A 17,181-nucleotide genomic window follows, 5' to 3' on the forward strand; every position below is an offset into this window, starting at 1 on the left:
TGGGGGGTTTTGGTTTTTTTTTGCTTTTTCATGCTTTCTTTTTGGAGATATTTTCTTCTTTATTTTTAATGCAGTTCCATTTTCTTCACTTTGATTTGCTTCTTTTCTTTTTTTTTTTTGGCTTTTCTTTACTCTCTCCTACCTTTTCTTCCATCCACTCTCTTTACTCCACCTTTCCTCAGGCACTCTTTCCCCAAATCCACCACCTTCCCGACTTCTTCCCCTCCTTTTAGGCAATCTTCCACTCACTTAATCTCCTCCCTTCATCCTGCCCCCCCCAGCCAGCTTCATTCCTCAGCCCAGCAATAGCCCCTGCTGAGAGCTAATGTGACTCTCTCTGGCCAGAGTCCACTGGTGGCAGCCAATGCAATTCTCCCAGGTATGGGTCCTGTTGGTATCTCTTCCACTGAATACCAGGCCTCTGAGTTTAGGCATCTGATCAACCTGGTGCCTGGGATTCTTTGAGGCCTGATCATAACCAGGCCTATATCAGAGAAGGAAACTAAGCATCATGAAATGTTCACCCATCTCCTTGAATCTTTTATACACCCTGCAGCACATCATCTTGATAAGGAGCTTCCCCTATCCCCAGGGCAGGGAGAAAGGGTTATCAGTACAATGAGATTCTCATTGAGACATGATGATTTGATGTAATTACCTCTTAGGATGAGGATGGGCTTTATTGACCTAAGAAACATAGTTGGTTGAAATTGCAAGCACATCATTGTAGGTTGCAAGTCCCGGGTCTTGTTTATTTAAAAAGCAATAAATATTTCAAGCACAAATAAATTGCATATGTGTATAAACAAACTGTACAATGGAGAGAGTTCAGGAAAGGTAGCCAGAAGGCTCCAAGCGGCCGACATCTTGTCATCCTGGGATGGCAGTGCTGTATGTTGTTGGCATAAAAAAAAAAGGGCATTTAGAAACATTTGCGGTGGACAATGGATGGGCCTGCCTCATCGTACTCCTGCTTGCTGATCCACATCTGCTGGAAGGTGGACAGAGAAGCCAGGATGGAACCACCGATCCAGACAGAGTATTTACGTTCAGGTGGAGCAATGATCTATGAAAAGAAAGCAAGAATGATCACCCACTGAAATCAACAGCTAAAGCCAAAATGACAAAAGGTAAACCTTACCCCTTGCGCTAATGCTCAAGGCTTGCTAAGGATAACCCATTTACTAGACTCTGAATCTGTCTTCATGCAGCAGCCTGATACCTTTATCTAGAATCTGGGGCATAGCCAGAAGTTAAAAATGCTTGGGACGTCCCAAGGATAAAGTATGTGGCAGTCCCCCATCCTATCTGAGTCTTCACATCAGGGGCTTCAAAACCCTTTTAATGTATGGAAACACTATCTCCTGTCTCTTTACTATTTCTCTGGCCTATCTCTGTTTCTCACACTCCCTCTTTGGTTAAGGCAACTACTTTACACAAGTGCTAATCTCCTGGGCCGTTTAAAAACTATAGTCGGGGCGAAACAGTAAAAACCACAGGAGAGCCGGCGCTCCGAGGCGAGCGCCCACTCTCCCGACGCGCTCCCAGGCCACTCTCCTGGGCGCGTGGTAGAGTATTTAAATGGGGGCCCACGGTAATAAGGAGGCGCTAGGGACACCAGCGCATCCCTAGCGCCTCCTTATTGACAGAAGCGGCGGCTGTCAGAGGGTTTGACAGCCAACGCTCAATTTTACTGGCGTCTGTTCTCGAACCCGCTGACAGCGACGGGTTCGGAAAACGGACACTGGCAAAATTGAGCATCTGTCTTCCAACCCGCGGGCTGCAGGCAGATTTTTAATTAATTCTTTTTTATAATTTTTAATTTTTTTTTATTTTTGGGGCCTCCAACTTAATATCGCTATGATATTAAGTCAGAGGGTGTACAGAAAAGCAGTTTTTTCTGCTTTTCTGTACACTTTCCTGGTGCCGACCGAAATTAACTCCTGCCTTTGGGCAGGCGTTAATTTCTGAAAGTAACATGTGCAGCTTCACTGCACATTTTACTTTCTGTATTGCGCGGGAATAACTAATAGGCCCATCAACATGCTTTTGCATGTTGCGGGCGCTATTCATTTCGGGGGATTGGCCGCGTGTTTTCCACACGCTATTACCCCTTACTGTATAAGGGGTAAAAATAGCGCGTCGAAAACGCGTGGCCAAACGGGGGCTAACTGTGCGCTCAGCTGAGTGCACCATACTGAATCGGCCCATGTGTAAATAGGATTTCATCCAGCCCAGGCATTCCTGAACTTTAAACGATTTATGAGGAAGGGGATAAATAATTACCCACCAAAAATAAAGACTTTCAGGCCGATGCAATACCGTGCGCTCAGGCAAGTGCACAGGAGGACGCAGGTCCATAATCCCTTATGCAATAAGGGATTAGCACATCTAAAATGCACATCTAAACCAGCACATAGCTAATAGATATGTTGATGAGGCTATTAGTTATTACCCACTTATGTAAAAAATAAATGTGAGCTCGACGCGCACATAACCCTCAAAAATTAATGCCAGCCCAGGAGCTGGCGTTAAGTCTTGAGGAGCCCCAAAAGTTTAACAAAAAAGCAGAAAATACTGCTTTTCTATGGTGGCGATATTAAGTTAGAGGAACTGTTTGAGTTTTTGATTGGTTAAGTTCTACTGACTACTGCTTTTCTAAACTCTAAGTTAGATTTGAGCGTTGGGCCTCTGTGAATTCAGTTTTTAAACACAGCTGTCCTTTAGAAGTGCTGAGTGTAGTCTCAGTTCCAGAACTGTATTATTTATGATCTCATATTTCTATGAAATCATAAACATTATGAATCTCACTCGGTATTTACACCTTGGTCACAGAATGAGAGAGATGTCTTAATAAATCTATTCTCGCATTGCTTTATCTGCAGCATAGTTGTGTGCGGCACTCACTTTGATCTTCATGGTGCTGGGAGCCAGGGCAGTGATTTCCTTCTGCATTCTGTCAGCGATACCTGGGTACATGGTGGTACCACCAGACAGGACATTGTTGGCGTACAGGTCCTTTCGGATGTCAATATCACACTTCATGATGCTGTTGTAGGTGGTTTCATGAATACCAGCAGATTCCATGCCTGGGGAGAGGAGACAGTAGAGAGCTCCAATAAGCAAAGAAAACCAAGGGGAGGAAAGTGTCAGGGAGCTGTAGGAATTTCAGCTGTCCCAGTGACACCATGCCTGCAAACTCAATAAACAGGTGCTTCCTTAAAGAGCTGACATTGAGTCTGTAACAGAATGTGAACTAAAGAACAACAACTGTCTCATTCAGGCAAAACATTTGACAGATCCATCAAACTGTCAGGAAGGGGTAAAAGTGCTATAAATGCCTGTTTGTTCTCTGTATCTGGCAGTAGGCATCTGCCATGTTTTTCTTGTGCTTCTGACACACTGTCCTGATGCAGTACATTTTCTGATGAGAAAATACTGCACTGTGAGAGCATGTCGTCATATTTCTGTAGTCTAACAATTCTTCAGGAATATAGAGGCATATGTTGCAACAGTTATTAACAATATAAAAAGAAATGATATATAAAGCTTAAGTAAACTTACAATTTTTAATGAAAAATTCAACAATACAAAAATATTGCAATATATATCACAAATGCAAAACTCAACATATACAGAAATCAATACATATAGCACAAAAAAGCAAAAAATTCCCAGCATACAGTACATCTGTTATAAAAAAGAAGACATTTCTTCAACAAAGTTTAATTTATTGTAGATTGTGTTGCAAACTTGCTTCAATAACATAAAGCCAACGTATGAGCAAACACACAGCAAGTTGCCAGATGAGAGGAACGATTTACAAATAACAATATACAATAAATGAAATCATGTTGGAACATGACTGATTTTTATAATAGATGTATGCTGGGAACTTTTTGTTTGTTTTGTGTTGTATGTATTGATTTTTGTATTGCAAATTTTTATATTGAATTTTTCATTAAAAATTGGAAGTTTATTTTATGCTTTATATACCATTTCTTTTCTATATTGTGATTTTTGGATGATAAATTTTGTGGCTATTTTTTATTAATTACGTACAACAGTTATTAAAACTATTAAGCACAGCTGTCAACCATTTACCTCAAAATATGTTTTTAGGCACTTAAGTAGTTGTGAAATCTTATTTTTACCAGGACAATAAAAAATGAATCTGTATTACTGTATCCTAGCCCTTCACATGATCCCCAAGAAAAAAACAGCTAACCCAAACTATTGCCATCACTGCTGGTATGAAAACGTGCAGAAAAATAAGCTCTGATGTAATAATATAGGACAGATCTTGTTCCCTTCTTGTTTGATTGTTCACCTTTAAACCACCCATTAGCACAGATGTGCAAAACTCAGTTCTCAAGGGCCGCAATCCAGCCACATTTTCAGGATATCTGCAATGGAGGCGTTTCATGCAAATAGATCTCATTCATATTCATTATGAATGTTCAAATCAAATGAAATCATTGTGGGAAACCTGAAAACCCAACAGGATTGTGGCCTTCAAGGATTGAGCGTGTGCGTCACTGCATTAGAGAATGTTTTGGTTTAATTTGAGCATTGTATAATGACGTGAAAGGCCATTTGCACAAAAGTGTGTTAGTTGTTTCCTGACTGTGTCCTTTCAAATCATTAAATACAGGGTTACAATTTACAAGAGGGTTTGGTTGGTAGGGGGGAGGGGGTTACTGTTCACGATGGAAACTATGCCAACCATAAATGGAAGGAGGGGAGAAAACAGGTAGGCAAATTGGGAAATTGGATACATAGGTATATAAGACATAAGACTTGCCATACTGTGTCAGACCAAAGGTCTTCAACCCAGTATCCTGTTTCCAACGGTGGCCAATCCAGATCACAAGTACCTGGCAAGGATCCCAAGAGGGAGGTAGATTCCAAGCTGCTTATCCCAGGGATAAGAAGTAGATTTCTGCAACTCCACCTTAAAAATGGTTTATGGACCTTTCCTCCAGGAACTTGTCCAAACCTTTTTTAAAAGCACCTACACTGATAAAAGCAAATTTTAAAAACCATACATGCACCAAAGCCGGGAGATACGCAAGTTTCTCGGGCCAGCGGGCAGCGCATGGATTTTAAGAAGTGCCCAAATATGCACACACATGTGGAAAGGCAAAAAAAGGGGAGGGGCATGGGAGGGACATGGGCGGTCTGGGTATGTAACATGAAACATGCACATAGGTATTTACATGCAAAAGCGCTCCAGGTTTCTCCTACTGCGTAATTTTACTTCTGCTATGGATGGCGTATAAGTAATGAAACAAAAAAAGCAAGGCTAATTAGCAGGGTTTTAAGGGTTAGGGCTAATAGGGTAAAAGAGAAGCATATTAACTATTGGGGTTAGGAAGTCCTATTCTTTACCTGGGTGAACTGGGAACGGACTGGGGAAAATGGTAATTTTGTTGGCGTGTATATCTAATAAAATCCCCCACTTACACGACAGAACCAGCATTTGCAGCACATGTGCGCATCCATATAAAACTGCGCACACATGTACACACGTACAGCTGATTTTATATCATATGCGCATGTTATAAAATGGCAGCGTCTCTGGGCACGAGCCAGCATATGTGCATACATGTACACCCGCTCAGCTGTTTGAAAGTTACCCTCCCCACTTTCACCACATCCTCTGGCAACAAATTCCAGAGCTTAATTATGCGTTGAATAAAAAAAATATTTTCTCTTATTAGTTTTAAATGATTTACCTAGTAACTTCATTGTGTGTCCCCTAGTCTTTGTTCTCTTTGAAAGAGTAAACAACTGATTAACGGTTACTTGTTCCACTCCACTCAATATTTTACAAACCTCTATCATATCTCCCATCAGCCATCTCTTCTCCAAGCTGAAGAGTCCTTATCTCTTTAGCCTTTCCTCATAGGGGAATCGTTCCAGCCCCATTATCATTTTGGTTGCCTTTTTCTAATTCTGCTATATCTTTTTTGAGATGTAGTAATCAGAACTGCAGACAATACTCAAGATGAAGTCACACCATGGAGTGATACAGAGGCATTATGATATTCTCTATTTTATTCTTCATTCCTTTCCTAATAATTCCTAGCATTCTATTTGATTTCGTGACTGCTGCTGCGCAGTGAGCTGAAGATTTTAACATTATCAACAATGACACCTAGATCCTTTTCCTGAATGGAGACTCCTAATGTGGAAGCTTGCATTGTATAGCTAGACTTTGGGTTACTCTTCCCTAAGTACATCACTTTGCACTTGTCCACATTAAGCGGCAGATTTTTAAAAAGTACACCCACGCATACTTTTGTTCGCGTGACCGGCGCAAACAAAAGTACGCCGGATTTTAATAGATACGCGCGTAGCCTTTAAAATCCGGGGTCGGCGCGCGCAAGGCTGCGCAAAATCGGCAGCCTGTGCGCGCCGAGCCGCGCAGCCTGCCTCCGTTCCCTCCGCCTCCCCTCACCTTCCCCTACCCAACTGACCCCCCAGCCCTAACTAATTCCACCCCCCTACCTTTATTCCAAAAGTTACGCCTGCCGGACTGGCTACCAGCGCACCATGTTCCGGTCCGGGGGCTGGTCCAGAGGCCACGACCATGCCCCCAGGCCGGAACCACGCCTGCGGCCCCCGCCCCTGGAATGCCCCCGATAATGGACTGGCCACGACACTCCCCCGACACACTCCCCCCAGGAAAGTCCCAGGACTTACGCGCATCCCAGGGCTTTGCGCGCGCTGGCAGCCTATGCAACTTAGGCTCGGCGTGTGCAGGGGGAGCTTGGGGCAGGTTTTCGGGGGTACGCGCATACCCCTTTTAAAATCTGCCCCTAAATTTCATCCGGCAATTGCCTGTCCAGTCTCCCAGTTTTGCAAAATCCTTTTGCAATTTCACACAATCCTCTTGTGATTTAGCAATTTTGAATAATTTCATGTCATCTGCAAATTTGATCATCTCACTTGTTGTTCCCATTTCCAGGTAATTTATAAATATATTAAAAAGTAGTGGTCCCAGAACAGGGCACTCCATTGGGAAAGTTTACCATTTAGCCCTACTCTCTGTCTCCTATCTTTTAACCAGTTCCCAAGCCACAGTAGGACACTGCCCCCTTCCCATGACTTTTTAATTTCCTAAGAAGTCTCTCATGAGGGACTTTGTCAAATGCTTTCTAGAAATCCAGGTACACTATATCAACTGGCTCACCTTTATCCACATGCTTATTTACACCTCAAAAAAATGTAGCAGATTGGTAAGGCAGGACTTCCCTTGGCTAAATCAATGTTGGCTTTGTCTCATTAAACTATGCTTATCTATATGTTCAGCAATTTTGTTCTTTATGATAGTCTCTACTATTTTGCATGGCACAGGCACAGATGTCAGACTCATGATCTGTAGTTTCCTGGATCACCTCTTGATCCCGTTTTAAAAATTGGTGTTACATTGGCAACCCTCCAGTCTTCAGGTACCATAGATGATTTTAATGATAGTTTGCAAATTACTAACAGCAAGTCTGCAATTTCATTTTTCAGTTCTTTTAGCACTCTGCGATGTATACCATCTGGCTCGGGTGATTTGCTGCTCTTTAGTTTGTCATTTTGCCCTACTACATCTTCAAGGTACTATATCTTCCAGGTACACTGAGATTTGTTTCAGTTCTGCTGAATCATAACCTTTTAATATCATTTCTAGCATGGGTATCTCTCTTACATCTTCCTCAGTGAAGACTGAAGTAAAGAATTCATTTAGTCTCTCTGCTATGGTTTTGTCATCCCTAAGTGCCCTTTTTACCCCTTGATCATCTAAAGGTCCAACTGACTCCCTTGCGGGCTTTTTACTTCAAATGTACTTGAAAACATTTTTATTATGAGTTTATTAACCTCTGCCATGGTGGAGGGATAGTTAAGATAAAAGAAGTATGAATGTTAGAAGTAAGAGATGGGGGGTGGAAATGAAAAAGGTGAGAGATTGAAAAATGGATGAAAGAGTGCAGAGAAAAAAAAAAAGGTTGAGAAGGTTTCAGTTCTTTCGTTATATTTGGGCTTGATGTCATAGACCTATGGACCAGTTTCTAGTTAAGCACACTTACCAATGAAAGAAGGCTGGAAGAGGGTCTCAGGGCAGCGGAAACGTTCATTACCAATGGTGATGACCTGACCATCAGGAAGCTCATAGCTCTTCTCCAGAGAGGAGGAAGAGGCAGCAGTGGCCATCTCATTCTCAAAGTCGAGGGCTACATAGCACAGCTTCTCTTTGATGTCACGGACAATTTCACGTTCGGCTGAAGGGAGACAGAGAAAGAGATCAACGTGTGTTGAAAATAGTGGAAATGAGCGAGACTGGGGAAAGAAGCGAGGGATTGTGGATTGTACTCTTATAATCAATGACCCATTAGTTCAAATGTTATATAAAAATGCAAAGCTGTATTTTTGAATAGTGCGATCATTTCTTCATTCTGTTTCTGTAAATGTTTTTCTAAAAAAAAAAAGTAAAAAAAAAAAAAAAGAAATGAGTGTGGAAAGCATCTCGGAATGACTGGAAAAGGTGAAAACAAAGCATCTCCACCTACCGGTTGTCACAAAAGAGTAGCCACGTTCTGTGAGGATTTTCATGAGGTAGTCGGTCAGATCTCTACCAGCTAGGTCCAGACGCTGGATTGCGTGAGGTAGAGCATAACCTTCATAGATAGGGACATTATGGGTAACACCATCACCAGAGTCCAGGACAATACCTGTGAGTTGGAAAGAACTGGTATAAATAATGTATGTAAAAACCACAACGTCCTGTAATCCAGGGGTGAGGCAGTGTAGGAAGCTGTCCATCCAGGAAGTAATGTTTACTTGAGCATAAGACTAACTTGTCAGCTCTGGCTTAACACATACAGGTCACCAATGGACTATTAACAGGTGGATGCTGACATCCAGCCTTGCTTCTACCATTAGTTCTAAAAGAGAACATTACTATGCAACAGCTGCTCCAATAAACACAGCACAAAGGTAACACTCTACCTATTAGTGTCAACCTTCCTATTTAAGTACATTAAACAGATACCCCAAGCTCTATATATGAACAATCCCTATGTGATTCACCACTACAGTATCTTCACTGAGCAACTTTACAAACCTTCCATCCCATAGCCTATGTCCTTTTAAAAAGTTCTATTTCAGTACCAGAGATGTCACTGTTTGACCTATTAATTATACTTTATGTTGAATAAACCACTGTCAGCAGAGTCTCTGTCCAAGACACTGAACTGCCTATTAGCTTTAGCTTTTTAGTGAACGCAGCATACTTCCATGGGGAGGACACATTTTTTAAGAGTTCTCGATCAAGCAGTATTTCAGGGGAATCCCTAAGGGAACAGGAGAACCCTTTCCAGTTGCCCAAGGCAATTTCATATCCCATCCAAGGAGATAGAAGGGACCCTGAGGGAGAGATTAGGGGAGCACAGATTTAATGCTTTCACTGGCATTATGGATGTTACCAGTGAAAGTTATATCAAGTGCCATATTATTCATGCTGAATGACTACTGCAGTAAAATTTAATGCTGGAACACCATAAGAGATCAGCTTCTTTCTTGGTATTTAGAAAATCAGAGTATACATATCCTCTAGGGCGTTGGGAGGTTTATCCTCTCCCTTCCCCCCAACTAATGATCTGCATCAGGGTTGTGTGAGAGTGAGTCCAGGACTTAGCCCCGGTATTGAGTGTGAGTGAGCCTTTCCTTCTTGAGGCAGGGTTACAGGTATTCGAACAGGCAAACAGGCTTGGCTGAAAGTTGTCCTTCTCAGACCAGCTACACATGGGCTTTCCCAGTGAGTGTAATTTTACCCAGGTTGAAAAGAGGCATACCTGAGGGGTGTGTTTAGGTTAGGGGTGGCAACAGCGCACATACACTGATATTTTCAAGGGCACACGTGTTGTTTTGCCCCCAGTAGGCTGCTCGCAAAAGTAGGCAGTGGAAACTTTACATGGCGTTTGAACATGTGTTCCTGCAGCTAATTGTCAAAGAGAAAAGTACCCAGGTAGATACTGTAGCTTTGGAAGTTGGCTGCAATGTACAAAGTACGCATGAATACTTGCAACTCTGTGAACCATTCAGAATTGCCCTCATTATGGCTTGGGAGAAAGGGATCAGAAAAACGTATAGAAAATAGAACTGCTGTAAGCTTGTGAATTTTTTTACCTGTGGTACGACCAGAGGCGTACAGAGACAAGACAGCTTGGATGGCGACATACATGGCTGGGACGTTGAAGGTTTCAAACATGATCTGGGTCATTTTTTCCCGGTTGGCTTTGGGATTCAGGGGGGCTTCAGTTAGCAGGGTTGGGTGCTCCTCAGGGGCTACTCGCAGCTCATTGTAGAAGGTATGGTGCCAGATTTTCTCCATGTCATCCCAGTTGGTGATGATGCCATGCTCGATGGGGTACTTCAAGGTCAGGATACCTCTCTTGCTTTGAGCTTCATCACCCACATAGGAGTCCTTCTGACCCATACCAACCATGACACCCTAGAATAGAAAAGTGCATACAAAGCTTTACTTGTGGTAAAGATATAGAGAGACAGAATCATAGAAAATGATGGAAGATAAGGACCACAAGTCGGCCCATCCAGACCACCCATTACTGATGCAATACAGGGCCTACCCAACCTCAAGCACTACACACACTTCCTTACAGGCAAGGATTCACTGTGCTACAAAGATACACTGTGATGCATTTAAAACACTTCCTATACCAATCTTAACCAATAATATTAAAGCTGGCAAGGGCCAGGGGTTATAAACTATCTTTGATACTCAGCTTGCCAAGCATCAGAGTCACATTCTTATGTTACCTTTTTTCACGTTTATGATATAGAGGGAAAGTTTCAGTGGCTACCGGCAACTTGCATCCCTGCGGGTACTCTGCAGATGCAAAGTATTTGGGGAAAAGCAGGAGGAAGCAGATGCTGGGAGGTCAATGTTCAAAAGCAACTTAGCTGGATAAGTAGGACTTATTCAACTAAGTAGCAGCCATTGAATATCCAACTATGTTCAGCGGCTGCCACTTAGATAGATAAGTCACTTATTCTGCTAAGTTTTTAGCAGGATAACTTGTGGACAGGCAATGGGCGAAAAGGGGTGTCATTACTTAGCCGGATGACTTATCCGGCTAAGTAGCAATATTCAGATTTAGCCTGATAAATTATCCATCTAAGTTAGACCTGTTCAATGGCAGGTCTGTACCTCGATGAATAAGAGATATCCGGCTAAACAGCAATTTATTCGTAGATATTCAGCTGCATAGTCGTGCAGCTGAATATCCTATCTAAGATAGCTGGATAAGTCTATCTGGGTAACTTAAATAGCTGGCTATGTTTTGAATATCTACTCTAGGGATTTCAATGGCCCACCCCAGCTTCATCCCTGACACAGTCCATTTTTCCCCCTCTGAGGAAGCGAGGCAGTTTTCAAAGGGGGTGGGGCTCCACAGGTAAACACTCATTTCCCCGTTGGAATGCCTTTGAAAATGACCCCGGTAAATACTCATCTAGTCTGCATAGTAAGCAAGCCAGGCTGAGAGCCCTGAGAGAGATACACATGGTTACAGAATAGGGTGAACCCTTGGCTGCAGAGGAGCAGGCGAGTCCATTTGATGTTTCATCTCCTATTCCACACTGAGATATTCCCAGAATGCATTGAAAGGGGAGCTGAGACACCAGACCTGACTCAGCCATTCGTTATGGGCTAAGTTAATCTGTGTAGTAGAACACAGGACTGTGAAACACTGGAATTTGAATCTAATCCACAGTCATCTCCGCCGCATAGTGTGACCTTCAGCAAATAAGGGTAACCTTAAAATGCCAGGGGGAGATTGCAGTCCCACAGGTGTTTGGTACCCACAGAAGTGCCAGCTCGTTTTCCTAGGGCTGGCAAGCATAACACAGGTACAAATTACAAGCTGTAAAGAATGTGTGAAGATTTTAAAATGTGATCTCTGTGTTGGCTTTGCCTCCTCCAACCTGTCCCTGCCAACTTTTTTAATGTGAGTAAAAGCTCATGTGCTGTTCACAGGTTGCATATTCTTACCCATTCTGAGAATGCGGCAGGGAGGGCACATTAATCAAAATGCATTACTACAAGGGTAAATAAGTGTTTAGCAATATAAAATGCTTTGATTATTGCAGGGCTAGGCAACGCCAGTCCCTAAGTGCCACAAACAGGCCTGGGTTTCAGAATATCCCCGGGGTGGATTTTCGATCGTGCGCTCATCTGTCCATGTGTGCTCGGTTCCTGGCGCATGCACATGGACGCGATGATTTTATAACATGCACACTTTGGCGCACGCACATACGCGCCGGATTTTAACATCCACGCGCACATGAGCGAGCGGGCCATGACTCGTGCGTGCAGGGGAGGAATTTTACAAAGTACGCGCTGCACGCGATCAGACCTTTGCCCAGTTCCCTCCCAATCCGCTCCAATTAAGAAACGAACTAGAAGGGAACTTTCCTATACCCCTACCTACCCTGCCTCCCTTTTCCTCTCTCCTCCCCAACCCCTAAACTAACCCTACCTATCCCCTAATTTTTTGGTTTTTTACTTACTGCTCCTCTGGAGCAGGAGTAACCTCCGCTCGCCATCCAGCTGCTGATGCACACTTCCCCGGGACAGGGCCTAATGGCTGCTGCCCTGGCCGGACCCCGCCCCTCCCTGCCCAGACCATGCTCCCCAGCCCACCCCTTTTTAGCAGGCCTGGCACTTCTGCACGTATCAGGGGTTACGCGCGTGGCCGGGCCCATTCTAAAATGTAGGCGGCGCACGCAAGGCCTGGCCACGCACATAACCCTCAATTTTACCGCGCACAGCGCTTTTAAAATTTGGGCTATTGATGATATATTTACATGCTAGGGAGGCAGTGCATGCAAACGTATTTCATGCGTACTCATTGTGGCTATCCTGAAAAACAGATCTGTTTGTGGCACTCGAGGACCAGAGTTGCCAGCTCATAGATTATTACCTCATTTGTGCTCATAATAATGCTATGAGCTGTTCTGGAAAGGGACCTAGTAATTGTGTGATTTACTGTGTACAGTGACAGCTCCAAGATTAATATTATTAAAAGCCTAGCAGGTCCCCAAACAACTGCTCCTCTACAGAACCTCCGAGACCCTGCGGAGCAGGCGCAGGTTGTGCACATTGGCACCCTGCCGGCACGCGATCCCCCGGCACAGCGGCAAATGGCTGCTGTGCCGGGAGCCTCTGACCCCGCCCTGCCCCCTGGACCGCCCTGCCCCTCCCCGCCCCTTTTCCGAAGCCCCGGGACATATGCGCGTGGCCGGGCCTTTTTAAAACAGCCCCGGCGCGCGTGAGGCCTCCTATGCGCATAGGCCTTTTAAAATCCGGGTCAAAGGAGAGAGGGTGGGGTTTGGAAAGAGGAGAAGGTGAATAGGTAGGAAGAAAGAGAGAACAATGGCTCAAGGAGAAAACTGGGTAAAGGTGAGGGAGAGGAAGAAAGCACACTGAGGATGAGACTGTTCTGAGTGTAAGGTAAAGGGGAGGCACCGGAGAAGAGAGAAGAGTAAGAGAAGAGAAATAAAAGCTGGGGCAGAGATGAAGGAGGCTGGTTTAGAAATGAACGGCTCTCCTCCAAGTGCACCGACAATTGAGACAGAGAAGCTGGTTGCACTCACACCTGAGTGTCTGCCACCTCTGCTGAGGAGCGGAGACTGTTTCTTAAATAATACTGAGTGGTGGGATGGAGGGCTTTAGTGGGTTTAGTTGGATGACGTTTTCCTGAGCTTTGGAAGAAAGATGCTGCAGGAAGCAAACTGTAGTAGAAAGGCAGGATGAGTGTGGTACCTGGTGGCGCGGTCGACCGACGATGGAGGGGAAGACCGCACGGGGAGCATCATCTCCAGCGAAGCCAGCTTTCACCAGGCCAGAGCCATTGTCACACACCAAGGCAGTGGTCTCCTCATCGTCGCACATATTGGCAGATTGGAATCTGAAAAAGAGGAAGCATGAAATCTAATGCCATGCTTGTGCCACAGCACGAATACTGCGAGCCTCTACCCTGGCCTTCTCACTGATTCCTGTCAGAGCTCCTTACTGCTCCATGAATACTGCAGGAGCCTCCACTGTCCATCTTTACCACCCCTTGCATGGCATTCACTCCCAGGTACAGTGGCAGTGCTGTACATTGCTATGCAGAGCACCAAGGATCAATTCCTGATCCTGGGTGTCACTCCCTGTTCCAGCCAGGGCGGGAGATATTGCAAAAGCAGTGCTCACAGCCCCTGGGAGGAGAGAATCTCCACCTTTCCTCAACTGTGATACCGACTGGCTGTGTCTCCTGACCAAGGACCATCATTGTAATGGCTTTTCTAGGGAAGGTAATAAGAATGGGAATACCCTGAGTAGTTGTAAATGAAGGCTCATGGTAGCCTGTACTCCAATGAGGCTGGCTTCGGTTGACCTGGAAACCCAAAGAAACTGCCAGGCCAAAAATTAAAAAATCCAACACACTGACTCTCCCTATAGTACCATCCTGTTATCTATATAACTGTATTTACTGTACAAGTGTATAAAGCCCAGCTTCCATTCCCATTTAATTCCACACTTACTGTCTCCTACCTCTGAGGAACCACCTTAGAATACTTCATTCCAGTTCAGTCCTGTCCCCATCCTCAATGTGCACTGCTGAGCTACATCCAACATCTCGTTATCCCAAATCATAAACATTTCCACATTTACTAATCACAGCTGTCGAATGGCACCGAGCTAAACACTCCATGGTGCCTGTCTTGAATCCAAGCTCACATATACAGCATCTGCACCAATTCCCAAGGGCATCTCAGATCGCAGCCCACCCTCCATCTCTCTTCCCAGTCTAACACCCAGTCCTCGTCCTCATGCTCACTTTCCACTACTGATTCCTTTCCCAGCAGTAACTAAATCTAATCGAATGTCCCATTCATTACTCCATCTCAAGTCTACTGTGGAGCAGCATTAAGTTCAATGAAGTTCCAACCATGTTTTTCAGTTTTCTCTTTCAGGCTATCTGCTACAGGTATGGCACAAGTAATAAAGCTCTTCCTTTTAACCCTCTTCAGTTTGCAAGTTCTGAGTTTCCATCAACAGCTGTAATGCAATTTACCAGTCCAAAAAAAAAACAAACTCCAGACTTCGAGCCCTAGAGAGTTAACACTGTACTCTCTGGTCCCAGCTTTCTGCATTCCAGTTCAGACTATAACTAATGCCTGCCACCCTCCCTTCTGAGCACTGGAGGGGGTTAACCCTGCTAACTCTCTCAGCCTCCCCTGAGAAAAATCACAGCAGCCCTCACAGGATCCTAGGGTTCGCGTGGGACTGCGCCAGAGTGTGGCCTCCTCCGAAATGAGAGGGCACTCCTATTAGATCACTCCTATTAGATGCATCCTCAGTCACATCCCCACAGAAGCTGAACGCTGATATTTGCAGCTGACAAGGTAATCTGGCATGTTCTGAACAGACTGAAACTTCTTTTAAAAGTTTCATATTCACATTTTTTCTTCTTTCTTAAACAAAAAAAAAAAATAGAGCAAAAGATTCTTCTCAATAATATCTCAATGGCACTACATTTTCCAGGATCACTGTATAAGGAAACCTCAGACCTACAATTTAAAGCAAAAAAAGTTTAAAATGTTTCCAAACGACACGTTGGAAAAGGACACAGAGCAAAGGGGTTTGGACAGGTTCGCTCTAGATAATTAACACAAAAGCAAGTGACTGAAACGTCTGGAAAAAGAACTCCTTAGCAGAGGAGACCAAATATCCTGTAAAATATCTTCTTTGAAAACTGGATCTGCTATCATCCCCCCCTTCCAGCTTTCCTGTCCTGCCTGGCCTGACTGGCGCCTGTGCTAGTACTCACCAGATCAGCACCTGCAGCCGCCTCCCTGGAGAAGATGGACGGGGTGTTGGCTGGGAGTGACAGGCGTACATTTATACCCCTCAGCTCATCCTGTCAGAGGGAACCCCCTGAGAATGAACAAGCCACCATCTCCTTATTTGGTAGCCTTTGGGCCATTGAATAGCAGTGAAACCATTAATGGATTAAGGGAAAGGGGATGGCGGCAGCCAGTGCCCCCAGCCCTTGTAAGGCAAGCTGAAGGGTCGCAGAAAGGCGGCATAGGGCGAAAGCCAAATAGGGAACACCCGTTGCCAAAACGTACTGGCTAGCCTAGGTGAGAATATTCAAGCACACCCAGCCTAGGTCCCAAATGCCTCCTTTTATTATTATTTTTATAATAGCATTGCTCTCAACATTTAGGATGGATCCGGGTGCCGCAGTGTCTGCAGCAGGACACGGCTCTGATGGCAGGATGTTTTGCATTTGCTGTGACTGAAACTTTGTACTCAGCGGGCTGATCACTGTATTCAATTACAAACCGATTGCAAGTTAGTTACCAGATACTGAGCAAAGGCATTGCACGAGCCCAGTGACAGCGGGGAGCAGACAAACAGGGCGTGACATCTGTCACTCAAACTGCAAATCCCCCAGGCTCTTGTGGATAGGATTCTGATGGCAGAGAGAGCAGCATCAACACAAAAAGCTGCCTGCCTGTGTAGATAGTGGTGGGCTATGTCCTTAAAGTCTGCCCAAGGACACATGCAGGACTGAAATACCCTGGGCAGACTTCTCTCAGTCTCCACCTGCAATAACTCAGATTCTGTGCTGTGAGCCTTTGAGAGATGGGTGCCTTCACATTTCACAGGTGACCCACAGAAAAGCGGTGGATTCTCACAGATTGCCCATGAATGCTACAGAAAACAGCACTGTGTTCAGAACCTGCACTGTACTATCCTCCCTGTACCTCTTGCACTGTACTACCCACTCTGTACTGCCTGCAGTGAACTACCTGCTTGCATCACACTGCCTGTATTATACTACCTTCCTGTATACCTGCATGGTACTGTCTGTACAGTCCTTCCTACACTACATTGCCTCTCATTAAAAAAAAAACCAAAACCCTGCCAGTCTTAATGGAAAAAGAAAACAATTCATTACATTACTTTCCTGCACCTTCCCAACCTCTGTCGGAAACACAAAGAAAACATAACAGACATACGGGCCGGAGCGCACTGTTAACCTGCCATTGGACGCGCGTTTTCCCTTATCCCTTATTCAGTAAGGGGCGGAAAACGCACGCCCAACCCGCCGA

General features: G+C 44.6%; 1 protein-coding gene across 1 annotated transcript; it reads right to left on the reverse strand.

Annotated features, from left to right (window-relative positions):
• Positions 1–729: 729 nt before the first annotated feature.
• Positions 730–16,026, reverse strand: LOC115090212 (actin, alpha cardiac muscle 1). Its single transcript, XM_029599023.1, has 7 exons — positions 15,891–16,026; positions 13,838–13,982; positions 10,180–10,504; positions 8,562–8,723; positions 8,082–8,273; positions 2,908–3,089; positions 730–1,066 (listed from the first exon to the last, which is right to left on the reverse strand). The coding sequence occupies exons 2-7, from the start codon at positions 13,964–13,966 to the stop codon at positions 923–925; spliced, it is 1,134 nt and encodes a 377-aa protein (XP_029454883.1). The 5' UTR covers positions 13,967–13,982; positions 15,891–16,026; the 3' UTR covers positions 730–922.
• Between the last annotated feature and the right edge of the window lie 1,155 nt (positions 16,027–17,181).

Source organism: Rhinatrema bivittatum, chromosome 4 (assembly GCF_901001135.1).
Source record: "Rhinatrema bivittatum chromosome 4, aRhiBiv1.1, whole genome shotgun sequence".
In the NCBI taxonomy this organism is placed as follows: domain Eukaryota; kingdom Metazoa; phylum Chordata; class Amphibia; order Gymnophiona; family Rhinatrematidae; genus Rhinatrema; species Rhinatrema bivittatum.